At 50.8% G+C, this 26,895-nt stretch overlaps 2 protein-coding genes across 2 annotated transcripts in view; one reads left to right on the top strand and one right to left on the bottom strand.

Moving 5' to 3' along the window:
- Positions 1 to 549: 549 nt before the first annotated feature.
- Positions 550 to 3,183, top strand: Ankrd9 (ankyrin repeat domain 9). Its single transcript, XM_032908481.1, has 2 exons — positions 550 to 665; positions 2,049 to 3,183. Exon 2 carries the CDS (start codon positions 2,105 to 2,107, stop codon positions 3,083 to 3,085), a length of 981 nt encoding a protein of 326 aa, XP_032764372.1. The 5' UTR covers positions 550 to 665; positions 2,049 to 2,104; the 3' UTR covers positions 3,086 to 3,183.
- A 6,219-nt stretch (positions 3,184 to 9,402) lies between these two features.
- Tecpr2 (tectonin beta-propeller repeat containing 2) overlaps positions 9,403 to 26,895 on the bottom strand; it is a 91,204-nt gene continuing 73,711 nt past the window's right edge. Inside the window, exons 16-19 of the mRNA XM_032908476.1 lie at positions 22,717 to 22,865; positions 11,496 to 11,637; positions 10,910 to 11,059; positions 9,403 to 10,414 (exon numbers count right to left, since the gene is read on the bottom strand). Of these exons, the coding sequence (XP_032764367.1) occupies positions 10,263 to 10,414; positions 10,910 to 11,059; positions 11,496 to 11,637; positions 22,717 to 22,865 (593 nt within the window). The 3' untranslated portion in view covers positions 9,403 to 10,262. The remainder of the gene's footprint in view (positions 10,415 to 10,909; positions 11,060 to 11,495; positions 11,638 to 22,716; positions 22,866 to 26,895) is intronic.

Here is a 26,895-nt window from a genome sequence, read left to right as displayed (position 1 = left end):
CAGGGCAGAGCAAGGTGCAACCCTTTAAGGACTCAGTCCTATTCTAGGCCTTCCCACACGCAGATGGGATAACAGCTGAATGTATCCCCAAGGTCACTGAGGGTCAGAGCAAGGGAGGCCCAGGGTAGGACTCTTGCTCCAGCCGCACGCAGGGAGCCTATTCTTGTGTCCAGACCTTGGACTGCACAGACCCAGCTTCAGGAGCCAGCTCGGACTCGCCCCGCCTCCGCCATGCCCCGCCCCAAGCTCGCCCCGCCCCCCGGCTTCTCTCACTCCCCTCCCCACCCCGGGTCCTCAAGTTTCTCGGAAGTTTTCCGCGGGTCCCGCGGAGAGTCCCGCCCCCTGGACCGTGACGCAACAATGGTGCAGCGCGGCGACCAATGAATAGCGACGGGGGCCGGCGGCGTGAGCCAATGGCGGCGGCGGCCCGGCCGGCGGTCCTGCCCGGCCCCCGCCGCACTGCGCCGCCCGCCGCCCGCCCCTCGGCGGCACCGGCACTGGCACCGGCACCGGGAGACCGGGTCGCGGCGGCTCAGAGTGCGGCGGGCGCGGGCGGCGGCGGCGGCTGCCTCCGCTCCGGGCGTCGTGGGATCTCTATCTGCTCGCCCGTGCATGGACGGCGCGCGCTCCAGCCGGCCGCAGGGACAGGGTCGTGCAAGGGCTTGGTGAGTCGCCTGCCCCGAGCGCCCCCGTGCGCAGGTGCAGCCCCTGATCCTGGCCACCGGCCCGCAGACACTAGGGTGCGCCTCGGGAGGATCTGGCCGGCAGCCCAAGCTCCAGTCACAGAGCCGCGGCCGTGACTCTGCCCAGTGACGTGGGGCGGCCGAACTTTACGTAACCCGCCCGGCACCCCACGCGTGCCCACACAGTACACCTGGGGCGCAGGGGACCCGGGCTTGGGAAGGAGCTGCAGTCATGCCAATCCTCCCAGAGGGGCGGCTGCCGCAGCCCACTTCATAGTGCCCACCTCTGTAACCCAATTACCGCTAATGGTCATGACACTGTGGACGAGGCCCTCTAGCTGTCCCAGGTCCCTTGTAACCTAGAGCTTACCCTTGATGGAGGCAGTAGGGCTCTTGGGCAGGGAGGCCAAGGGTGAATAGCCAGGGCTCAAGTTGAGGCTTAGGGCCCAAGGTTGAGGTAGGGTTTAAACTGTGGTCTGCAGTGTCTGGAACTGGCCTCCTCAAACAGAACGCAGGAGTCCTAGGCTCTTGTCCAGACTCAGCCTGACTTGGTGACTGACCTTGGACTAGCTTGTCCCCCTTTGAAAAATGGGATGGCAGTATCGGCCTCATGTGGATGGACCAGGAGTGGACTGCAGGTGGTGTACACCCCAGTCCCTCCCTTGACTTCACCTTTTCCCTCCTCCCAGGAGCTCATTCCTGATGGGCAGCAAAATTGTTTGTGGATGAGTCAGAACCACTCCCCAACTAGGGCTGCGGGGCGCACTGCCAGCCCTGGGCCACCACTTTCTTGTTGAGGAAGTTGGGGTTTGGTGCGTTAGAGTGAATACTCGCGTCCACAGAACCCAGGACCGCTTGCAGGAACCAGGTAGGTTAAGTGAGTTATGTCCACGACCCTCCTGGAAAGAAGTCTGAGTATTCTCTCGGGGTCAGGGTAGAAGTGGAGTTGGGGCTGGATTTGGGTCTGTGAGGATGATTTGGGCTCAACTTGTGCTGTGGGCCTGAATCTTCTGGGGTGTCCCATGGGTTCCTCTTTATTTGCAGTTGGAAGGACCTGGTTCAGGTGTGAGAGGAGCTCTTTTCGAAGGTCCCAGGGCTGCAGAGGGTTGGCAGACCGAAGGCTCCAGCAGGTCTAGTTTCTCTAGTACAAGTGAAGGAGGGAGTGCAGGTACAGAAATTCAAGCATGGCTCTGGGCCAAGGAGAGAATAGAGCTGGGGGCAGTGACCGGCAGAGCCAAGGCTGGTGATAGGAAAAGGATCAGACAGAGGGATCAAAGACCCAGGACGGTTGCGAAGGTGGATGCCATTTCTTGGGCCGAGGGAGTCCTGGCCAAAGCCTTCACTTGCCCCCACTTTGCCTTGCAGGTTGGTCTGGGTAGTGTGACCCATGCTTTGAGGCCAGGAGACTCCCCGAGTCCAGCATGCCGTGGGACACCAGGCCTGGACGCAGCGCCAACGGAGGGCCGGAGGGTCCGGGCGCAGCTCGCTTGCGGGTGCAGAAGCAGTGCCGGAAGTCATCCTTCGCTTTCTACCTGGCAGTGCGAGATCTGCTGCCAGTGTGGCTACTCGAGGACATGCGTGCCAGCGAAGCCTTCCACTGGGACGAGCGTGGGCGCGCTGCCGCATATTCGCCATCAGAGGCCCTGCTCTACGCGCTCGTGCACGACCACCAAGCCTATGCTCACTACCTGCTGGCTACCTTCCCTCGCCGAGCACTCGCCCCACCCAGCGCAGGCTTCCGCTGCTGCACCGCGCCCGGACCGCACGTGGCGTTGGCGGTGCGCTACAATCGCGTGGGCATCCTGCGCCGCATCCTGCGAACCGTGCAGGACTTCCCAGTCGAAGAGCGCGTGCGCCTCCTGGACCGGCGTGGCTGCAGCCGCGTGGAGGGCGGTGGTACGTCGCTGCACGTGGCCTGCGAGCTGGCGCGCCCTGAGTGCCTCTTTCTGCTGCTTGGCCACGGGGCATCTCCAAGCCTTAGAGACGGCAGTGGCTTTACACCACTAGAGCTGCTGCTGCATCAGCTGAACCAGGACGCCAGCTCAGCCCCTACTGCTGCTGAGGCTGCCTCTGCCACTGTCCCTGCCGCCACCGCCAACACCACTTCATCAGGGGAGGTGTGCCAGCGTCGCCTGCTGCTCCTTGACCTGCTAGCGCTGTACACCCCGGGGGGCGTCGTAGGCCCAGCTCGATGTGAACTGCTAGGAGACCGGCTACGCTGGCAGCGGCTACTGGGTGAGGACAAGTTCCAGTGGCTAGCGGGGCTGGCGCCACCCTCCCTCTTTGTCCGTGCCATGCAGGTGCTGGTCACTACCATCTCACCTGGCCGCTTCCCGGAGGCCTTGGATGAGCTGCCTCTGCCACCCTTTTTGCAGCCCTTGGACCTCTCGGGCAAGGGTTAGACTCAGAGGACCCTGACCCAGTATTTGGGGACAGAAGTATTTTTGAGAGCATTGTACCTGGCACTTTACATATATGGATCTCTGACCGTACAGAGGAATCTGCCTGGTCTGTCGCATGCCTTTGGGGTGGGGCTGCCAAGTTGCCCAAGTGAACGAGCTGCCTGCTCAGCCAAGGATAAGGGTAAGGACCTAGAGTCCCGGGGAAGGTGACAGCTGAGCCAAGCAGGAGAGGAACAGGAACAGAGGGTGGGGACTCTAATGACCAAGCAAGGGGACAGAATGTGCTGAAGCCAAGGGGCAAGCTTATGTGCTTCTGACTGGTCCTCTCCTGGGCTGTCAGTCTCATAAGTGGCCCATGAGTTGGACTTGATCCTATGTCCAGAGCAAGCAGAGCTGAGCAGGTAGCTGTAGCAGGAGTTGAGTGGGAGCCAGGCTTTCTGTCCGTCTGTCTTCTCGTCTCACACTGAATCATTGCTTCTCCACCTGGGCCTGGAATTGGCCCTTTTGCCTTCAGTCAGGATTGGCAGGTGCTAGCTTTGGGCCCCCCATATCATGTCTTCTCATCAGAACCAGGTGTGCCTTCTGGGTCCCCCTGCCCAGCCCCAGGGATGGGTTTACCTATGCAGTGGGTGTTAGGCGGTGCTTATGGGGCTGTTATCCCCCTGGGTAGGCTTCTCAGCCCTCCTGGAGAGCTGCTTTCTCCTGGACACTTGAGGAGATTGGAGGCTTGTTAATGAATGTGGCATCATCCTTCAGGATGAAGGGACCCTGGCTGCAAAGCTGGGTTCACACCCCAGGAACTTCGAGACTGGGGAGGAGGGCCTGACCCTATCCTGGGATTTTGCTGGGCTGTGAAATTCAACCTTTGTGGCGCAGGCTTGTAGGCCATGATGTGCTGCCAGGAGCAGAGGCTAGCAGTCTGCTGGAGTGGCCAGCCTGGTTGGGGGCACCTGCTGCTCAGTGCTGCTGAGTGTGGCAGGCTTGGGGGTGGCAATGCCAGGGTGCTGGGCCACAGGAGGGAAAGCCCGAGAACAGGAAGGGCGTAGACTCGGTCACCACTGTCCTGGGCCCTAATGTGTTATTGTCGAGGGGTTTTAGGTCATTTCCCAGGCCTGGAAGTGAGAGGGTACTTGCTGGTACAGGTCCTACATCTAGGCTGGAGGCTCTGCGTCCCTTCTGTCTGAGTCGCTTCTCTGAGTTCTGGCAGTTGTAGGTCATGGGTGACAGTGTCTGCCCCAAGTCTGGCCCATTCCAGAGCAGTTTCCTGGACTTCTCTAGGAGGTCACAGGTCTAGATTAAGGAAGCCGTTGGTGGTGGCATTTCCTTATTTGCAGGACATGACCAATGGCTTGCTGTAGTTCCTGGTGGGCCTCAAAAGCTGGGCTCCTGTTGGGAATCTTGGCTTCCCCTCACATGTCCCTAGATCAGTGTCCTTTGGGGTCTGTTGGTGTAGAGTTGGTTCTTCTCTGTCCCCTTTGTCCCCTTTAGGTAGACAGACTGCTGCTTTCCTAACAACCTCCCCAGAGCTGCTCGGCCTGGAGGATGGTCAGTGTGTTATTTAGGCTTTGTGATCATCAGGGAGACCTTGTGGGAGGAAATGGCACCATAGAGGAAGGACCCAGCCTGAGAAAGGTACAGGGGAACATCAAGCCCAAGAGGCTCATGGTGACAAGCACGAAGGTGTGGCAGTCACCATGGATGGGGATTGTTTCGATGCTGAGTGGCCCCCTAGGCCACTGTGCAAAGGCAGACTCACCTAGGGAACAGATTTGGGTGGGACCTCACTAGGAGGTGGAAGAAGGTAGGCCCAGAAGGATAGAGAAGCTTTGCCAGCTACCTCAGAGGAAGGACCGATTCCTGCCATGGCTGTTCATTGTCATGGGTCGCCTTGTACAGGCCTGCACTTCGGGAAGCAAGAGGCCCTGGAAAGGTGGCACAGGCTGATAAGCAAGGCCTCACTTATCATAGGGTGGCTGTTTCTGAGAGGAAGGTAGGTGGCCTCAGTGTGTGGCTTCTCTGTCCCCTGGGCCCCCCAGCCCCAGGAAAGGCTGTGGTGCCACCTGACACATTACCACCCTGGCCATGAGCTTACAGGACTGACAAGAGCTCACCAGGCCCAGCATGGCTTCCACTCTCAGCTAGTGGTGGGCGACCTTGGTGTCTCTAAAACATACAAGCAAGCCGTGTTCTCTCGGTTAATCCTTCACCTGTCCCCATCAATGTGTGTGTCCCCAGATCTGCACAGTACTCCAGTTAAAGAGTTCAGGAGCCAGAATTCTGGACCCTGACGCCTATTAGGAAGACAGTGAACTGAGGCCCATCACTGAGGCCTCAGCTGCTTGGAAGGTCAGTCTGCGCTGGTGGTGTAGCTGCTGCTCCCTCTGCTTGCGTCTGCTTTCCACACAGACTCCATCTGCTTCAACCTCGGCTTCATTTCTTTACTAGTCTCAGTGTGGACAGCAGTTCTGTATATTACCTCACAGCCTATCCAGACAAGATGGCTCCTAGGAGGCAGGAAGGAAGAGCACAGGATCTCCACAGCTCATTTCCAGTAACTACAGACTACCACAGTGGTGCTTGGCTGTGATCCTAACACACAGAGGATCAGGCTCATGGTCAGGGGCTGAAGAGATGGGTCAGTGCTTAAGAGCAGTGGCTGCTCTTCCAGACCTAGGTTCAACTCCCAGCACCGTCATGGTAGCTTGCAACAGTTTATTACTGCGTTTCCAGGGGCTCTGATGCCCTCTTCTGACCATGTTGTCCACCAGGTATGCACACAATACACAGACCTACATGCAGGCAAAACACTCATGAACATGAAATAAACCTTAGGAAGAACGTTAATGCCAGAGCTCGGAATATAGTTGAGTGTGAGTGTTTGCCTAGCGTTAAAAAGCTGAGGGTTTGACCAATAGCCCCAACTAGAACTGGGCGTGGTGGTGTACTCCTGTAATCCCAGCACTCACGAGGTAGAGGCAAACACTGACTTCCTTGGCTACGTGGTCAGTTTTAAGTAGGCTTGGGCTATGTGAGACTGTCTCAAGAAAATTTATCAAGGTTAGCCTAGGGTGCATGAGTTCTAGGCTACTCCTGCCCCTGTCTCAGAAAAGCAAACGTCAGTAATCCACACTCTTGTCCCCCAACACCCTCTTTGATGACCGGTTCTGACTGTAAAAACCTAAGATGATAAAACACAAAGGCAGCCATTTGTAGTGTGATGAGTTGTGACTCACGTCTATATGGGTGTGACTGCTGTCTCAGCCGAGGGAGAAGTGTGTAAATCTTTATCGACACTATGTAGACATTTAATTTTTTTCTCCTATAAAGCATAGGGATATCAAGATGGCTCAGTGGGTAAAGGTGCTTACCACCCAAGACTGGAATCCTGAGATCAATCCCTGGAACCCATGTAAGGGGACCTCCACACTTGTGCTACGGCATGCACAATACACACCTGCACACACGAGTGTGAGCGCATGTAAACACACAAATGAATAGAGATCCTGCACGGAACACTGGGATTGTGGGGAGAAGTCCAGTCCTATAGGGGAGGCTATGGTCACACCATCATCAGTGGTTCTTTTGGCAATGCTGGGAGATGGAACCACACTAAGTAAGTGTTCTACACTAGCCAGCCCCCAGCCCAAGATCAGTGGTAGGGACTGGAGAAATGGTTCAGTGATTAAGAGTACTGGCTGCTCTTCCAAGGACCCGTGTTCAACGCTTATGGCAGCTCACAACTGTTTAAGTCCAGTTCCAAAGGACTTGGCACGCTCACAGAGACACACACGCAGGCAGGCAGCACACCAATGCTAGCTCACCATGGTGTAAGTACTTCTAGTTTGTGAAAGGGATTTTTAAAATGCTTTTGGTGTTGATTTTGTGATATTTGACTCAAGTACTGTTAAAACTGCAAATTGAAGAGAATTGAGTTTCTACATGTAAATTTTATTTAGTTTTGAAATAAATAATACATTTACATGGCTCAACATTCAAAGGATAAAAAGACACAGGCTTGGGAACAATCACTGGCCAGCTGTTTGTCCCAGGTGAGAACTTGTCTTCCTCTGCTCCATATACAATGCCCCCCGCCATGCAATGTTCTCTCTGTAAACCGTACTGACCTGACAAGCCAGAGTCTCACCACCCTGAGATCGCCTGTGGGACCCCACAGTACGCTCTGCTGACATACATCCTGTGGCACTGCAGGCATCTGTTCAAGCCCACAGTGGCACTGTCCCTCTCGTTAGTTTTTTGTTGCCACTCTGGGAACTGTAGCCAGGCCCTGCATGCCAGGCAAGGCCTGGGTCTCTGTGCCAGAGACACAGCTCTAGTTTTGCTCTTGACGAATGTTCAGAGATGGCATTTTTAGTGTTGGGCTTTTGGACTGAGGCTTTCTCTGAGAGCTGTGCCTTTGGGTCTCCTACTGGAGGGTGTTTCTGTGAGTGCCTCTTCACCTCTGTTGTCCACCTTAGTGTTGTGTCTGTTCCTACTGATTTGGGCAAATTCAACATGAATGCCAACCTTGTGGCAATCAGGGCTCTCAGTTTGTTTACTTTAAGGTCAGGTTTTTTTGAGACAGGATCTTTGTGGTCCAGGCTGGTCTGGAACTCGTGACAATACTCAGCTTCCTGAGTGCTGGGATTGCAGGCATGCTTGGAGTCCACGTAGGTAGCAGTTTTGATCTGCCTTCCATCACTAAGCCACATCCCAGCCCCACACAGGATTTCTAACTTACAGGTTCTACATTTTGAATAAGTAAAATCTCCATATGGGTTTTCTGTGGTGTCCCATCGTTTGAGTAGAAAGCACTTGCCCTCCAGAAAGCAAAGGCAGGTTTTCTGTGCCAAGTGGAAACAGTAGGCACAGCAGCTGTTGCCTCCCTCCCCCTGCCCCCTGCGATGCCTATGGAATGCTGGGATACAGGGGCAGCCTGGCTGCCTGGGGTGAAGGCCCTGCCATGATCTGGGCCGTACCTGACATGCTGGCCCTTGTTGGGGCAACTCCAGGAGTTTGTGGCATCAGCACAGGTCAGCTGGTCTGCCAAGCCAGGTCCTGGTGCGTGTTCTCTGTGACTGGGATAAGGCACCCAACCGCTCTGAGGCTCACAGACTAACCCTATTCTCCCCCGTGGGCTCTAGAGAAGGACATTAAGTTAGAGACCCGAGCATGTACATGGGATGTCTGTGGGGACTGTCATGATTTTAAGAATTCCCCTGTGCAAGAGAAACATTCCAGTGAGGATTCTGAAAGAGCTACACTCTGGACTTCTTTGCGTGGAATCCGATGCTTTCAGCAGGACATGGTAGTGTACACCCATAATCCCAGAACTTAAAAGGTGGGTGCAGGAAGATCAGCAGAGGCCATTGGCTGGCTACACGGTGAACTGGAGGCCAACCTGGGCTGTAGAAGACTGACTCAAAGCAACAGCCAAAGACTAATGTCTTGGGACTTCCCTTCACTGTGCCTTCTTTGCGGCATTCTCTCTAGGACTGCCAGAGGTGGTGTGCTGCTGTGGAATGGCTCTGCCCACTGTACCATCTGTGCAGGCTGCTTCAAACCACCCAGGCAGTGGCTGGCACTCTGCTGCAGTGTGGCTGGGCTGCTGGGCTTGGTGCACTCCCAGCTCACTCTGCAGACTCCACAGTTGGAAAAAGTAGTATTTTGCATGATCTAAAGCACAACTAAAATGTAAACCAAAAAGAAAATCACACGAAGCAGTGGAGCTAAAGCTAGGCTGAAAGTGTCCACTTAACTTGGGCTTAATTGCACTAGCGTCCCTCGGGCTTAGGGGACTGCTGCCATTGTGAGGAGCCGGGCAAGGCACCATCCACAGGAGAGGATCGGCCTACTCGGAGCTGCCTCTGCTGTCACTGAACTCTTAAGAAGGAGTCTATAAGATGAAGTACAGTCAAGGCCCCGGGCAGCTCACCACTGCTCACAGTCACTGAGTGACTCTGCACCGTCACTGCTGGGCCCGACACATGCTTAGCAGAAAACAGACATCAAGTAACTGCCTGGACCAGGCGGACTAAGAAAAGCAGCCAGTCTGGGGCGGTGACAGGGACCTGGTGGTGAGGTGGGCAGCCTGCCCTTGAAGCTCAGATGCTCTGTCCCCAGCACTGCGAAGGGACACAGCAACCGTGAGCAGAGGCACTGTATTCCACTAGCCACTGGGGAGTCAATGCTATGCCTACTGCAGACAGTAGCTGCTCTTGGGTTGAGGACATGATAGGGGACAGCCACCCCTGCAAAGCTATAGCCAAGACAAGGTGGGCTTAGGGTAAATCTCATGAAGGAACAAAAGACCTTCACTATTTTCAGAAGATACATTTATCTTCTCAGTCTGTGAGACTTGATTTTAAGTGAGGTATCTTATTCAGGTTTGTAACATAACAAACGAAAGGCGATTACTAGACTCATCTTTTGAGGAAGAGGCCGGCTTTAGGACGCCTACCAGCTTACTGTCAAGTGTCATTCCCAAGATGTCTCTACATTAGCTCAGCACCCCTGTGCTGGGCTACATGGACCATGTGGGCACCTGTGCTCCGTCTGCATCCATTGGCTGTCGTGTCGGCTGAGGTGGGCAGGGTGGGCAGCTACCCTGAGTGTGGGCAGCATGATGAGGCGAGGGTGTGCATGTTCACCCGGCACAGCCCCGCACCCAGCCTGCATGGGTCCTTTCCTACCTGGAATGTCCCGTGTGGGATGTGCACTGTGGCCTGGACCTCTAGGAGAGAAGTGTGGGACCCTGTGATAACGTCAACACTGTCACCAAACATATCCAGTGGCTGCAAGCTCTGACCGGCCGGCCATTTGGTCTGGGGTTCTGGTATGGACATGTGCCTGTCCCTCCTGGCTCACACACCAGGACCTGCGGTTGCGGATAAGAATGTCCTGGGTGCACAGGGAACTCGTGTGTGCAGCTGAGCGGCAGCCACTGCTCTCACTTGGAGGGGACCTTGGTCAGATGTCCAAGGTGCTGTTCCTACAAGCGACAGTTCCAAGCACATGGCTAAGGCTGTGAGTTCTGTAATGAGACCAAAAACAAATACGGATGAAAGCGAGTGTGGGTGTCCAGCCTGGTGGATGAGGCATGTCCACAAGGAGCCACGGGGAGATAGGCTGCCTCCATTACAGAACCCAGCTTCCTCCTCCACTGGCTGCCTCGGCTCCTTCAGATGACCTCCCACTCGTCCTCCAGCTCCTCAGGGTGGGAGGTGGCTGCCTGGTTGTTCTGGGTATTGTGTGAATGGCTGAACGTCTTTGTCAGTCGCTGAAGGAGACAGCCAGAGGAGCCCACTGCCCACAGCTCGTCTGATGAGGTCACTGCAAAGATGACAGCCAGTCAGTCTAAGACAAGGGGCATAAGTGGTGATCAGACCTGGGTCCGGTCTGGATTTGATAACATTATGCCTCAAAGGGATGAGGAAGGGAAGGCCGTTTCTCCAACCTGTGCTGTGTTCACTCAATTTAATTTTTTAGGTTTTTTTCTTTTCTTTGTTTTTAAACAAGAGTCTCACAGGATAGCCCAGATTGGCTTGGAACTCACTATGTAAGCCAGGTTAGCCTAGAACTCACAATCTACCTCCTCAGCCTTTCAAGTGTTGGGATTACATGTGCGTGTAGATATGTAGCTATGTAAGCAGTTTGCTCCAGGCTGTGAACCAGTGTTCCTGCAGAACCTGTGTGTGGATCCCTCCCACAGGCAGCCATGTTCTTGGCTCTGGCTGTGGGATGTGGAGCTGAGATGGAGTAACCTCTTCACACCCCCGTCTACACTGTCCCCCAGGAGACACCAAGTCTACCATGCCCAGCACCTACCTGTGAAACAGGATACATTTCCCGGGATTTTCTTCCAGTAGTCCCCAGCAGGATTTTTGTCTGTGATGCCATAGCGGCGGGCAAGGTCACCATTTGGACAGCGGGCCCACACGGTCCTGGTGCTCAGTGCCAACTGGCAGGCCTGTAATCCTGTGGGCAAACTTGGTATCAGCTCACCTCTGGATCGCACATACAGAGCACATTCCCAGTGCTGCTCTCTCCAGACACTGTTGGCCACCAGAGTTTCTTGTGGTGACACTGTACAGTGTTGGGCATCAAGGCAGAGAGGCCCAGGAGGCTGAGCCAGCCACACATGAGTTGGCACTGAGAAAGCTATATTCCTGCATCCCCACAGTGGGCTGGCCTGGGCTCTCCCAGCAGGGAATGCCCTTCGGGTCTTCACCTGGCTCCTGCTTCAGAACATCTCAGAGCCGACAGAATACCAGGACCTCTATATGGCCACTGGGTGGGGTGACAGCCTGTGTTACAGACAGTGGGGCTGGGAGACCTCAAGTTAAACTGATTCCAGTTCTTGTCGTCTGTGGCTGTGTGTGGGACAACAGGACAGCTGTTGGATTGTTCCTACCTGGCACGTGCTCCCAGTCTGTCCCCACGGGCATCTCCTCGGTGACTCCAGTTCTCACGTGCACATTCCATCTGCTATCCAGGGCCCACAACATCTGGTCATTGGGGCTAGAATGGACGCTGACCAAAGTGACCCCAGCAAGCTGGAAACAGGAAGGGACAGACCTCAGAGAAGGACAAGAGGTTTGAGGAGTTATGTGAAGCAGCAGTCATGAGCAGAAGGGTCAATGCTGGGATGGGCTCCTTGGTGGTTCTGCACCTGGCCTGCAGTCGCAGAGGAAAGGAGGACATTTACCAGGCCAGCCATCATCACAGTGTCACAAGACTGTGGGGTACCCCTGCAGACAGCCAGACAACTTCAGCTGGCCACAGAAAGGCAGAAGGGGTCTGGATAAGGGAGTGAGAAGAAATGATCTACAGCCCACAGGGCAGAAAAAGCCCAGCAGCCTGCCCATGGCCACCCTCACATTCACTAAGAAGGGCGGTCTCCAGCATGGCCAGCTCACTTGGCCCTGACCCTACCTGAAGACTTCTCTAAGCTCTGTCAGTCCTCCTGCCTGTGCCTTTCCATCAGGTCACATGTCCTGCAGTATGGACCATGGGAGATGGAGGCAGAGAAAGCCAGCAGGAGCTGGCTCTTGGCTAGGCAGCAGGCCGGTGGCTCCTTTGTACAGGTCAACAAGCTATGATGTGTCGTCAATGCTTTATAGGCAAGAACAAGTCTCTCCAAAGTTTGCTTGTTGTCCTAAGGCAGGCCATTCCACAGAGTAACAAAGCCCTCATGGTTTTTCAGGGCAGAGTGATCTAGAGTCCTCGTTGGAGGAAGTGCGTCATTGTGGGGTGGGCTTTGAGAGACCCTCTTCAGACCCCAGCAAAACAGCACTTGTAGTTGTAGGGTATATACTGCAGAAAAAAAAGCTCAGGACTCGGTTTGCTCGACAACTCTGACATCCTGTCTTTCCTGAGCGTGTAGGTAACGCCAGCTGGGACCACTATCTGCCCACTAGATAGTGAGTTTGAGGCTTAATTCTAGGACCGCCAAGGAAAGGGTACACAAAGAAACCCTTGGTTTCTGTATACCAAGTGCCATCAAGAACCTCCAGCTTCTAAGGGACCTCCTTCTCTTAAGCTGCCCCAAAGGCCAGCTACCTCAGGCAAGGGCATCTAGTCAACTGGAACAGCTGTATCAGCTCAAAGACTGAACTCTGCTGACCGCCATATAAAACTTGCTTTCCTGACACTTTTCTCCCCACCCCATGATGTTGGCAGTTCGATTCCCAACAAACCTTTCTTGTATACTTGTGAGTTGATACAGAAAGAAGAAAAAGACTACTAAAAATAAGAGGCAAGCTGGAGCACAGAAACCACACAGGGACCATGAAGACGGAAGAGGCCTTTGGGTGCTACAAAGATGGCTCATGGGTAAGAATGCCTGTGTGTAAGCATGAGGACCTGGGTCTGGACCCTCCGCACCAGGGAAGGAGTGGCTGGGAACTCCATACACACAGTGTAAAGGGTAGAGACAGGGGGTTGCTGGGACTTGTTAGCTACTAGCCCAGCTGAAAAAACGATCAACTGCAGCCCCTGGGAGACACCCTGTAGCTACTGCCTTCTGGACAGGCACGCACGCACGCACACACGCACGCACGCGCGCGCGCACACACACACACACACACACACACACACTTATAGTAAATAAAAGAATTGAAAATCAGTGAAACCAAGAGTTGTTTCTTTGAAAAGTCAATTAAGTACGATCCATAGACACTTAGCTAACTGGAAGAAAAAGACAGCAACAGAAAGGAGATGAAAAAGGGAAGCTGCAAAAGATACCAATGAAATCTAGAGGGTCATTAGGGAATGCTTCCGGAAATCTGTATTCAAAACCTCTACAGGAGCTCTTAGACATAAGGATGAGTTCTTAGACACATCTGACCTACAAACCTACTCAAGAACACACAGAGAGCAAATGCTTTGATAAGAAAGGAGACAGAAACAGCAAGTGCCTCCCCAGACAGAAAAGCCTAGAGCAGAGGGCTGGCTTCCTGGTTTCTTTCAAAAGACCTTAAAAAAGGAACAAACAGCAAGCTCTTGACACCAGTCCACAAGGCAGACAGGACTGGATGTTATCAAACGCGTTCTATGGAGCTAGCCAGCATCAGACTCCTACCAAAATCAGACAAGGACAAAACAAAAAGGGAAACTACAGACCAATTTCCCTGAAGAACACAGATATGGAAATATGGAAATTCTCAATAAAATACTTGCAAAGTGAATTCAACAACATAAAAAGTCATATATCACAATCAAGTGCGTTTTAATCTAAAGATGCGGGAGTGGGTTATCATATGCAAACCAATACGTTACAGTGCACAGATAACACAGAAACCACGTTTCTGAAGATGTAGACAAGGCCTCTGACAAAGCTCAACATCACTTCAGAATAAAAGTGCTGAAGAAACTAGAAATAGAAGGAAGATACCTCAACATAATGAAAGCTGCATTCAACAAGCCTATAGCCAACATTATATAATCAGAGAAATTGAAAGCACTTCCTCTGAAATTATAAAGGGGACCTGATGTGGACTCTTCAATCTTGTTCAATACAGCGCTTGAACTCTTCGCTAGACTGCAATAAGGCAAGACAAACAGATAATGCGTAAATGGATAGGAAAGGAAGAAGCTGAGTTACCCCAATTTGCCAATGACAAAGCTCGACCAAAACAATGAATCCCAATGTACACTATAAGCAAATCAGTAGGATAAAAAATTGACATTAAAAATTAGAGCTTATGTTATGGAACTGGAGAGATGACGCAGCCATTAGGAGCACTTAAAGCTAGAAGACTTTTAAGCTCAGTTTCCAGCACCAATATAGGAGCTCACACTGACTGTAAGCCCAGTTCCAGGAGATCTCATGCTTTCTGGCCTCTGCAGGCACCACAATGAATGTGGTGAATGTAAATTCATGCAGGCATGTTCGTGCGTGTGCAAACACACACACACATACACCACACCACACCACACCACACCACACACACACCACCATACACACAAACACCACACACCACACACACACACACCCTCACCACACACAAACACCACACACAAACACCCACACACACACACACCACTACACACAAACCACACACAAACACCACACACACACCACACACACCACACACACACACACACACACACATATATACACCCTCACCACACACACACACACACACACTCTCCCCCCACATCACACACACACCACACATATACACCCTCACCATACACACACCACACACACACCTCTCCCCCCCACATCACACACACACACATACCACACACCACACACACACACCACACACACACACACACATACACACACACCACACACACACACAAATCTTAAAAATTAGGAGCTTTTCTATAAGCTAATAACAAACTTGCTGGGAAAGAAATCACAGAAGCTGGGCATGGTGACACACCCCCATAATCTCAAAATATGAGAGGTGAAGGCAGGAGGATGGTTACTTCAAGGTCACTTTGGGTACATGAAACCCTGTCTCCAAACTCTATAAAAGGAGCTAGAAAGATGGTTTGTCAGTTATGAGCTCTTGCTACTTTTACAGAGGATCTGGTTCAGTTCCATGTGGTGGCTCATACTGGCCATAGCATCCCTAGTTCCAGAGATCCATTGCCCTCTTCTGAAGCCACTGGCACTGCACAGATGTAGTGTAAATACACACATGCAGGCGGACACTTTCCACCACCACCACAGCAAACCTCTAAAACATATCAGGAGGAATGGGTAGAGGGCTCAGTTAGCCAAGCGCTTCCATGTAGTATGAAGACTACATGTAGTAGGTAGGGTTACGATCCCCAGCACCAAGTGAAAGCTGAACATAGCAGCACACATCTGTAACCATGGAAACAAGTACATCAATCCTGAGGTTTCACTCCTTAGCCAGTCTGTCAGGGAGAGATAGTGTCTCAAACAAACAAAGAAACAAACCAACCAGTAATAACAACAAGAAAGCAGAGGGCTGTGGAGAGGCACATGATGCTAACCTCTGGATTCCACATGTGCATGCACAGGCACACATCCACATGTGCATGCACAGGCACACACCCACATGCACACACGCATATACCAAACACACAAAGTACAGTAAGAAAATTATAACAGCATCAACAAACCAACAAGCGGGAGCTAGAGAGATGTCTCAGAGGTTGGGAGCACTGACTGCTCTTCCAGAGGACCCTGGTTCAATTCCCAGCACCCACAAGGCAGCTCACAACTGCCTATAACTCCAATATCTGACACCTTCACACAGACATACATGCAGGCAAAATACCAATGCACATAAAATAAAAATATATAATTTACAAAAAGCAAACAAGCAAGCACAAAGCAACAATAGAAAATGTAGAAACTGTAATGCTTTAAGCTAACGAGGGAGGCGAGAGAGCATTACAATGAAAACTTTGAACAGTGGAGGACCCTTAGAAGGTGGAAACACCTCCCACACTCACGGACAGCACAGCACAGAACTGTTCACAGAAGCACAGCACACTGATGCAGTGGAATTTAACACTGTCCGTGTAGTTTGGCTACTTGCTAGCTCTGCCGGCTTTGGTGTAATAAGGTTTGCTCTGCCAGGCCGAGTCCTCAGGGCAAGCAGAGCAAACAACACTGGACGGCCAATAACGTTGCGGCACCGAGGAGATGGCTGCGGAAGGTGGCTCAACAGCTAGCAAAGAAGATGGATTCAGGAGACACAGCCTGCTCAGGGTGGGGTCACTCGAGGGTAGGTGCCTGAGGACTCCTTTAATTCAGCCAGAGCCCACAGTCTACGAAAGGCCACACTATTACTCTAGCTTTAGAGTTGCCCCAAATACGGACATAAATCTCTACAAACTCCAGCTCTGAAACCTGCTAAAAACCACTAAAAATGTCTCCCCAAGGCCTTTCAAGCACTAGCAAGTCTGAAAACTGAGTCATTTGTTTTGAGTACTTTGTGGAAACTTCACCCCAAAATCACTATCAGAGGGAGGTTTTAACAGAGACCAGGAAACAAAAATAGAGGCTTCTGCTCCCTTCCCATGGTATCCTCTGTGCTGCACCTCTGCTCAGCTCGGAGGATGTCCTGGATGAGACAGGAAGCTGAGCAGAGGTGCCGAGGACCCAAGGGCACACAGGTCACTCAGTCTGCTCTGAATCCACTACACACTTCCCAGCCTGACTCCGAGGATCCTCCTGACCGCTGCATCGTTTTTATGGACTCCTCGGCAGTCCACCCTCCTGAACTTACTGTTTAATTTGTAGAAAAGTCCCTGTTGGTTCATCATTAACCTGTGAGTGACATCCGTGAACTCTCCCACAGCTCCTAGAGTCAGTGTCCCCACAAGGCCTAGGACCCCGGAGCCAGAGGAGGGAGCCAGGTCAGGTATCACATACCCAGGTCTGTATTCAGCTCTGCCACCAATGTGGCAGGTCACCAGAGCTCGCCAAGGCCAAAAGGCAAAGTTCCACTGAGGGTCAGTACTGCTGGGCTGTGCCCGAGACAAGGAAAAGCAGCACTGCCAAAAAGGAGTGAGTTTGTAGGGTGTTTAAGCTGAGCAGGAGTGGGACTGCAGTAAGCCGAGTGGGGTGTGTGTGTGTACACGGGAGTGCACGCTCGTGTGCTTGTGTTGGGGGCTCTGGCTGTCAGAAAGGCAGAAGGCTGTGGTTAAGTGTTCTGCTGAGACATGGGGTCAACAGACTTCTGAGAAGTGTAGAACATTGTTTTCATTTTCCAAGGGGCTGGATCCCACAAGGTTCCTCCGTCTTGGTGTTCTCAGTGACTCCATCTTGGGTCAAAGCTCTGGGACAACTCCACAGTCCTACTAGACCTAAGGCCTCTGACCGCTCTGAGCTGGAATCTTCCTCTCTGTCACCAGAGGCTGTTCTGAGACAGAAGCTGGCTACTGCAGTGCATGCCTATAGTCTTAGCACTTGGAAGGCTGGTGCAGGAGGATCACTGCAAACTCGAGGTCAACCTTGGCTACACAGAGACTGTGTCTGGACAAAACAGAAAGCCAGGCATGGTGGCATAGGCACTCAGCACTCAGGGCAAAGAGGCTGGAGGATCAGGAGTTCAAACTTATCTTTGGCTACACAGTAAATTTGAGATCAGGCAATAGACAGAGACCCCATCTTTAAAAAGCCAACAGTGGGGTTGGGGATTTAGCTCAGTGGTAGAGCGCTTGCCTAGCAAGCGCAAGGCCCTGGGTTGGTCCCCAGCTCTGAAAAAAAAAAAAAAAAAAAAAAAAAAAAAAAAAAGCCAACAGTGAACCAAACCTAAAGGAAGAGGGGAGGAGTGGCTGCTTGCTGTGTTGCCACAAAGAAGGACAGATGTGTTTAAAGCACTCAGTCTTCCTCAGGGGATCATCTATGATAGCTCAGTGTCACCCCTAACTCTAGAAATGACCGTCAGGGGCTGGAGACATGGCTCAGCAGGTAAGAGCACTGACTTTCTTCCAGAGGATGTGGGTTCAATTCTCAGCACCCACACGGCAGCTCATAATGTCTGTAACTCCAAGATCTGACACCCTCACACAGACATACAGTGCAGGCCAAATACCAACCAGTGTACATTAGGAAGAAAGAAAGAAAAACAGAAGGAATGAAATGCACTGTTAAGGACTCCACTGGGAGCCTTAGCAGGGGCGGGTCCCAGGAAGGCTCTGCTCATAGTAGGCTGTGTGACAGACAGGCCCTTAAACTGTTCAAGGCAGGGGTTGGGGATTTAGCTCAGTGGTAGCAAGTGCAAGGCCCTGGGTTCGGTCCCCAGCTCCGAAAAAAAGAAAAAAAAAAACCAAAAAACAAAAAACTGTTCAAGGCAGCAAAGCCACTTGCTGGTGAAGTAGGGAGAAAGTCCTCTGGCTTCTACTTATTGGGGGTAAAATGAAGGTTGAGGGAAAGGGTCCGTCTGGAAAAGTGCTTCATGAAGGCCCATGCACACACGCACAAAGCTGCTTTCCTCTTCCCTCAGCAACGACGTGAGAGCATCTGGACTTACACATTCCCAGGCAAAGCGATTCCTTCACCACACACCACAGTATGTGGAGTGAGCACACACAGCTCTGTTGGGCAGCACTGCTGAAGGAGTCCATGTTTAGCAGCCACTTGGCGTCCGTCACTGCTTCACTCAGAGCACAGCTGTGGGATCCTTTCATGGGACTTTACTCCATTTTAGCAGTTTTCTGCACCAAGCTGTTGATCACCTTCAAATCACTCCAACTAAGACTTCTTCCCCCATTTTAGTTCTGTCTTCTTGAGGTTATCGTGGAATCGAGATGGAGAAAGGGACAGAAGCTTATGGCTTGACACATGTCCCTGTGCTGTCCTGCTCCCCCATGACCAGGATGCACAGAGAGGTTCCTGTGGCAGAGGCTGGGGACCAGGTCTTTGCCACCACAATTGTAGTCTAGCTCTTTCCTCAACATGGCCATTGCTATGTGCCCATGCCCTGCTCACAGCCCACTGCCATCACAGATGCACAACTGAGGTCAATAGAGCTGGGGCTGTCAGTGGAAACCACTGGGAAGCACGGCACTGCACAGAAGAGTGTGGGGAAGAAATAAGGATCAGAACAGAAATAGAGAAGATACAGGAAGACAATATAGAAAACCAATAAAACCAAAGATGGAATTTGAGAAGAAGATAAAGCAGACAAAGTCTATGACGGGCTGAGAAAACAGGGGAGCAGGAGACGGCTCAGTGAGTCAGCCACCTGCATATAAGCAGCGACCGCAGTTCACCTCAGAGCCCACGTGCAGTCAGACACAGTAGTGCACACCTGTAATCCAGCACTCTGGGGAAAGATGGGCGGCAGAGACAGGAGAACCCCTGGAAATTCCCCATGCCAAACAAGGGAGAAGGGGAGGGACACTGGACCTCCTCATGTGTAGTGTGAGAGTCCATATTCATGTGCATTAAAGTACACACATGTCACACAAAAGGAAAGGAAAGAGACCTGAATTATTAAAATCAGAAGTACAATCATACAGAAATAAAAGGGCCACGAGAATACCATATGGAAACTGGATGCCAATAAGTTAGATGTCACAGATGAAGAAGTTACTACAAAACCAGAAACTGCTCGGTTTGAATCAAGACTAGAACAGACAGCAAGTAAAGAGACTGGGTCAGTAACGATGGGACTGGAGGGAGGGCTCGGCAGGTAACAGCGCTCTGCACAAGCCTGATGACCTGAGCTCCTCAGCTGCAGCCCAGGGTGGCCAGAAACCACCAGCTGAAGCCGTCCTGTGATCTGCATATACACCATGCACTCACAATAGTAATAATAAACAAACAAACAAATAAGTATTGAACAACAACAACTCATGCTCAGGATTTGAGTTTGGACTTCAACACCATCTGTAATTGGAGCACTGGGAGACCTCACACCTCTTTCCAACCTCTTTAGACACATACATGGTATACTCCTACATAGACGCATAAAAAAATCTTAAAAAGACAAGTTGAATTCTAAAGGCAGAAGCAGGCAGATCTTTGAGTTTGAGTCCAGCTTAGTCTACACAGTATGCCAGTCAAGGCTCATAGTATGACTCTTTCCCAAACAAACAAACAACACACAAAAAACCCAAGCCCAGGCAAATATTGCTACCCTGATAAATTCTGACAAATGCCTAAAAGCTCCTTAACACCAGTCCTCCATGAGCTCTTTCAAACGGGAAGAGAAGTATTTCAACCGTCTTTTTACAGCAGTGGTGGAGACGGAATGCGGGCCCGCGGCTGCCCGCCTGGTACAAGCTCTACTACTGTGCTCTGCCTCCGGCCGCCTACCACACGTGCACTTTAGAGATCGACAGTATCTTGACACCAAGTCACAGAAACTTGTGACAAGAACAAGAAGTCAAAGATCAATATCCCTCAGGAATGTGGAGGTAAAATCCTCGATAGTACCAGCAAGCAAACCCTGATGGAAAAGCCAGGGAAGAACTCCCCTGCGGAGACATGGGAGCACTCTGAGCACACATCACCAGGGAGCGAAGTCTGCTCCTCAGCAGGAATCCATTAATATGCAGTGTACAGACTAGGGAGACAGGAAGTGATGGGCGGCAGCCACAGGCTTTTGGGTTCGAGATTTCTGAGAGCAAAGGAGTCTAACTGGTGGTCTGGATGATGAAATGTCCCAGGATTGCAGCGGTGAGGCACAGCTTCATGAACACACTAGGAACAACGTGCAGTACCACATCCGGTACACTGTAGAAGGGTAAGTCTATGCTATGTGGGTTGTAACTCCTTTTTTCCTTTATGTTATATTCAGACAGGTTTATGTAGGCCTGGCTCTCCTCCAACTATGTAGACCAGGGTAGCCCGGTCAGTCTTTGAAGGCCCGCCTGCCTCTACCTCCCAAAGGCTGGGAGTAAAGCATGCACTAGCACACCAAGCATTTCTTTATTCTTTTTTGGTTTCTTGATACAAAGTCTCATTTATCCCAGGCTGACCTTGAACTCACTACTTACTAGCTGAAGATGACTGTCAACTCTTTTTGTTTTTTTTGGAAACTGGACCTTACTCAGGTTGCCCACAGTGGCCCTGGTCTCACTCTGTACCAAGACAATCCTTGAATTTAGGATCGTCCTGCGTCAGCCTCCTAAGCAGGAGGGTTACAAACCTGTGCTATCAGGCCTGGCTGAACAGTACCTCTAAAATAATATAAAGTCATCAGTAAGAAAAAAAGAGAAGGGCTGTGCTGACAACAATGTGGGGGAGGCCGCCCGCATGCAGATGCTGGGGACTTCAACAACAGTGAGGCTGACAGCCCGTACTCAGGGGCAAGCACGTGTGATGATGAGTGTTCCTGTCAGGACAGCCCCAACTAACATGGCCGTCCTGTGGTCAGTGCTCTACTACATGTGGAGGAAATGCAGAGCACATGTTAGAATCCACTCGGCAGGACACGCAGAACGTAGACAACCATAACAATTCTGGATCCTTCCCTGCCTCCATGAGGATGTCTTCCTGTCCCTGTTCTTCCTATATAAGACAACCTCACGTCTTTCCCAACAAAGCCACAAAGCAGAGATGAGCTGGAGCCTGAGCAAATAACTCTGGCGATGTCATGGCCTCTCACATAAAATTTTTGTTTGTTTGTTTTTTGTTGTTGTTTTTCCAGATAGGGTTTCTCTGTGTAGCCCTGGCTGTTCTGGAGCTTGCGTTGTGGACCAGGCTGGCCTCGAACTCAGAGATCTACCACCTGTCTCTGTGCCCCAAATGCTGAGATTAAAGGCATGGGTCACCATCACCTGGCCTAAGTTTTTTTGTTTTGTTTTGCTTTTTAAATTATGTGTTTTTATATGTCTATGATGTTTTGCCTGGATGTATTTCTGTAAACTGCATGTGTGCCTTGCTGCCCAAGGAGGCCAGAAGAGGAGTTAAGGATGGTTAATGAGTCACCATGAGGATGCTGGGAATTGAGCCCTGGTCCTCTAATAGAGCAGCTAGTGGTCTTAACCATTGCAGTCTCTCCTTACATAAAGCTTAAGAGAAATATACTTAGTACATGAACCAACCCTATTAGCTCTTCTTAGCAACTAGCCAAAACAAACGAAAAAACCAAAACAAACACCCACCCCCAAAACATGTCAGAAGACCCTAAAAACTGAAAGCCAGGAAGTAGATTTTAGAATAGGACAGTGCTGGAACTGAATCCCCACACAAATAGACAAAGGCTTCATTAACCCAGGAAACAAAATTCCTAAGTCTAGGAAAGGCACTCACAGAACACTCGTGAGCACCAGGGCAATGAGCTCAGCTCAGTAGTGGAGCGCTTGCTTGGCATTTGTGAGGCCCGAGGTTCAACCTGCAGCATTGCCAGGGGAAACAGCAAACCCACTAATAACAGATATCTCCATGGCAACACTTTATGCAAATTTTACTTTCCTCTTTGTATTTTTGAATAGTGTTTAAAATTTTTTAAAAGAGAATGTTCATTTGGTGACAAGTCAAACTGTTTTTATTTTAAGAGGGGAAAAAGCTTATGTTGGCTCAGATAATCTCAAATAACCTATTCAGCTCCAACCTTCCCAAATTCCAGGCTTTGAGCAGCAAGCGACTGAGTACTCACAGGGCACACCTCTCCATGTACCCCTGGAGTTGTCCTAAGAGCTCCCTCTTGCTACTGGGCAAGTTCTTTCCGGCTGGCTCTGCTTACCTGGACAGGTGGCTCAATCGTGATCCAGGCTGGAAGCATCAGACTGGGATTCAGAGGCTGGGTTCCAACACGGAAGTAAACCCCACCCTTAGAGTCACAGGCCCAGATATGCTGATTTCCACAGGCCAAGCTGGTCAGTCTCACGGTTCCTGCAGAGGCGGGAAACACATACTGTAATTAGCTTGACAAATGACAAATCTTTCAGTGTATAAACTCCACTTCAAAGAAAGACAGGAGGCTCCGTCTGCAGTTGATGCAGGTGTGTGTCATCCGGATGTCCTGCCACACCAGGCTTCCTGCCGGTGCCTCAGAGCATCCTGTACAGCTGCTGGTTAAGTAGCTATGATGCCATCAAGCACAGTACATCCTCCATTAACTTCATCTAACACGTAACCACTGCTAGTAAATGCTCTCGGTGTGGAAAGGGGGCTCATATTTACTAAGATTAACAGTAAATCTAAATAACTGAATGAAGACTGTGAAGAAAAAAGAGTACATCTAAAGAATCCTCACTTTTATTTTTGCACTTTCTCTGTGCTACTTAAACTAGCTGCTGCCATAAGAGGGAATGGAATGGAAGGAATCAAGAAAAGGAAGCTGGGCTGAGAGGGTGTGGCCTAGCCCAGAGCACCCGATAAAGCACCTCAAGGGGAAAAAACGAATAGATCGTATTTGACAGTAGTCTAGCAACTAAAGAATGCGACAGCCAAGTTACTCAACATCTATCTACGGTAAGACAGGCTCTAGCCGGTCTCTCACAGCTTCACTTCACACCTTCCAGCAACGGTAAATGGTTCAAACCTGGGAATGGCAGGATGGTGGGCAACCCAGGAAGCTAAGAAGGACAGCAGGCTTGAACCCAGACCAGCTACCTCTGACTTCTAAGTCCTTATAAACAGCAAGTGTACAGGCTGTGTTCAGGTTCAAGTCTAGACTTTACAGTCAGTCGAGAACTACCCACGCCTATCTAGACATAGAAATTCTGTCTCACTAGGAATTTCCTTAGGTCCCTCCCTGCCATGGCCTCTACTTGAGGCCAGGGTCTCATGTACCCCAGGCTGCCCTGACATCTACCACCAGAGCTTAGTTCGGTCCTTATTAGGGGTTCACACAGGCAGCATGAAGTCCACGTGCTATAGTATGAGGCAGCATGAGGCAGCAGCCACTGCCTTTGTGGCTAAGTATCATCCCATTGCACACAAATGCCACCGAGAGTTTCTGTATTTACCTACTGATGGCCATTCGGGTCATTTCCATGTCTTGCTATTACAGCAAAACTGTTATGACATTCTTGCATAAATTTTGTTTTTGTGTAGCAAGCTAGGCCTCACAGTACACATATGAAATCCCAGTCCTTGAAAGGCTGAGGGAGGAGGATTATTTTTAAAGCTATCCTGGACTTCACAATGAGACCATGTCTCAAAGGGAGAATGAGGAAAGAAGAAACATTATTTTTTTTTTTTTTTGATTTATTTATTTATTACATATAAGGACACTGTAGCTGTCTTCAGACACACCAGAAGAGGGCATTGTCTCAAGATGGTTGAGCCAATGTGGTTGAAATTGAACTCAGGACCTCTGGAAGATTACTGAGCCATTTCCAGCCCCATGTATTTCAAAGATTTTTAATTTTTATTTTATGTGATTGTTTTGTCTGCATGTATGTAAGCACGCCATGTGTGTGTAGTGCCTGAAGAGGGCAGAGAGAAGTGGATGGATCCTTTGTAACTAGAGTGATAGATGGTTGTGAGTCACCGTGTGTGTGTGTGTGAAGCTGAACCCAGGTCCTCTGGAAATACAGCCAGTGCTTTCAGCCACTGAACCATCTCTCTAGCCCCTCCCTTCACATGTGTGCAAGTCAGAGGACAACTTATAAGAGTGGATGCTTCCCTTCTACCACACAGCTCCAGGGATGGAATCGGGCCTTCGAGATCACTTTTAAAGAGAATGCCGGTTTCTCCAAGTTGTACCACTTACATGCCTACTAGCAGACATGCTTATATCCTTATTAGCACAGGGGTTTTTGTCTGTCTGTTTTTTGGTTTTTTGACAGGGTTTCTCTGTGTAGGCCTGGCTGTACTGGAACTTACTCTGTAGGCTAGCCTGGACCTCAGAGATCTATCTGCCTCTGCCTCCTGAGTGGTGGGATTAGAGGATGTGCCACCACAGACCAGTGTTTGCTGTTGTCTGTTTGCTTGCTTATTTATTTATTTTATGTATGAACCATTGTACACCAGAAGAGAGCATCAGATCCCATTACAGATGGTTGTGAGCCACCATGTGGTTGCTAGGAATTGAACTCAGGACCTCTGGAAGAGCAGTCAGTGCTCTTAACTGCTGAGCCATCTCTCAGTTACACCGACTGTATCTTGTAGCCCAGGCTGGCCTCAACTTGCTATGTAGCCAAGGATGACCCTGAACTTCTCACTGAATGTAGGACTCATACACTACTAGGCAGGCACTTACTCAGCTTCCTCACCAGATATTTACGATTGAGAAAAGCTTGTTTTATTCTGACTTACCTTGTACAACTACTATAGACATAGACAGAAGGGAGAGCTGTCTCTTTTCTTATTCTTCCCTAAACAAAGCCTTTTCCTTTGTTTTGAGGAAGGGTCTTGTATAAACAAAGCTGGCCTGCAAGCAACTGTGTAGCCAAGAGATGGCCGTGGACTCCTGATCCTGCTTCCACCTCTCAAGTGCTGGGATTGCAGACGTAGCCTCTGCTCTTAGATAGACAGACAGCCTCCATCTCCTTTCCTAGCTTTAAGGCACTCCTCGAGCGTGCTGCATTGTCTGAGGGTGGCCAAGAGCTTCTGGCAGGCTTTGTCTAGCTTCAGCTGTGGGTCAGATTCATAGCAGTATCTCCGGAGCAGCCAGGTCATGGTTCACATCCTCTGTCCCAGTGGACCCTGCACTGACTGCACTCCTTCACACACCTATGCCCAGAAACCACCTAGCCAGCAAGCCATGGTGTTTCTGTAGCATCGAGCCATGGAATGAAGCCATAGGCCTGTGCGTGATCGGCCTATGTGTGATCCGCCTGCGATCTGCTGGTAGGAGCTGGCATCAATATGCTCCTATGAATCCTATTGGCCTTTTTGCTACAGTGGAGGATACTGGAAGCCACCCTCTTACGGTTGGAGCATCCTCATGGCAACAGTAAAAGAAAGAACTCTCTCTGGCCACACTTCCCCCATCACCGGGTACTTTTTAGTGTCAGCCATTTAAACCACAGCTTGTCATGACCTTAATTTGCAATTCTTTGCTAAGGAATGACATTCAGAAGCTTTTACTGTGCTTATGGGCCATGCGTATGCTTCCTTTGAACAAGAACACATGCATGTCAGGTGTGGTGATGTCTTACCAGGGTTAAGATGGACATCCTAGAATTATGACCTTACATGGGAGTCCACGATAAAGCAATGTCTGCAATAATATAGAGTGAAAAAGGCCGGGACCAGAACGCTGACTACAGACGATCTTATTCGGAATCTGTAACCTGCCAGGTGAAAGCGTGAGGCAGTAGCAGAGCACGATGGAGTCACATGGGGGCAAACCCACACTGGGCTGGCATCTCAGAGTTAACAAACAGATAACATTGGCTCATGGATAGATGTGGACAGATAACATGGGAGCTCACGTAAGGCGAGCGAGCGGATCTGGGCTCAGAGCAAACAGAGCCTACTGAATGCACACCCCAGAGGGCATTTTGGATCCAGGAGCCAGGTCAAGGACAAAAACACTCAGTTGGGGCTTCCTCTTTTTTACTTCAGATGTTCTATGTGTGTCCACAGGGTCGGGTGGCAGAACCTCTTCCCTCTGTGAGCTTTCTCTGTGCATCCACATTCCTTCAGGCTTACAGCCATGGCAGGGTCTAGTGATCGAAAGTGCTGTGCCCCCTCTGAACTAAAGTCTAAGTTAGTAGGCTTTCTCCTCAGCTCTCCCCTCCAGAGAGACGCACCCAGAGCAGTGCAGCCTCACTAATGCACCGTGAGGACAGGGAGCTGCTGGTGCCTGGGGCTGGGACTAGGGGGGGAGCCCAGCCTTTTTTATTTGCTTCATCAAGGAGAAAAGCTTTTACTTTATTCCCCCAGGCACTTTCTTCTTAAAACTGCTTTTTAAAAAAGGTGTGTATGTATGTGTGTGTGTGTGTGTGTGTGTGTGTGTGTGTGCGTG

The sequence above is a fragment of the Rattus rattus genome, chromosome 7 (genome assembly GCF_011064425.1).
Source record: "Rattus rattus isolate New Zealand chromosome 7, Rrattus_CSIRO_v1, whole genome shotgun sequence".
Lineage (NCBI taxonomy): Eukaryota > Metazoa > Chordata > Mammalia > Rodentia > Muridae > Rattus > Rattus rattus.
This window is presented reverse-complemented; position numbering and strand designations above follow the sequence as displayed.

What these genes read in the sequence shown, in the direction of transcription:
- Ankrd9 (XM_032908481.1), top strand. Translation starts at nt 2,105, where the DNA reads ATGCCGTGGGACACCAGGCCTGGACGCAGCGCCAACGGAGGGCCGGAG.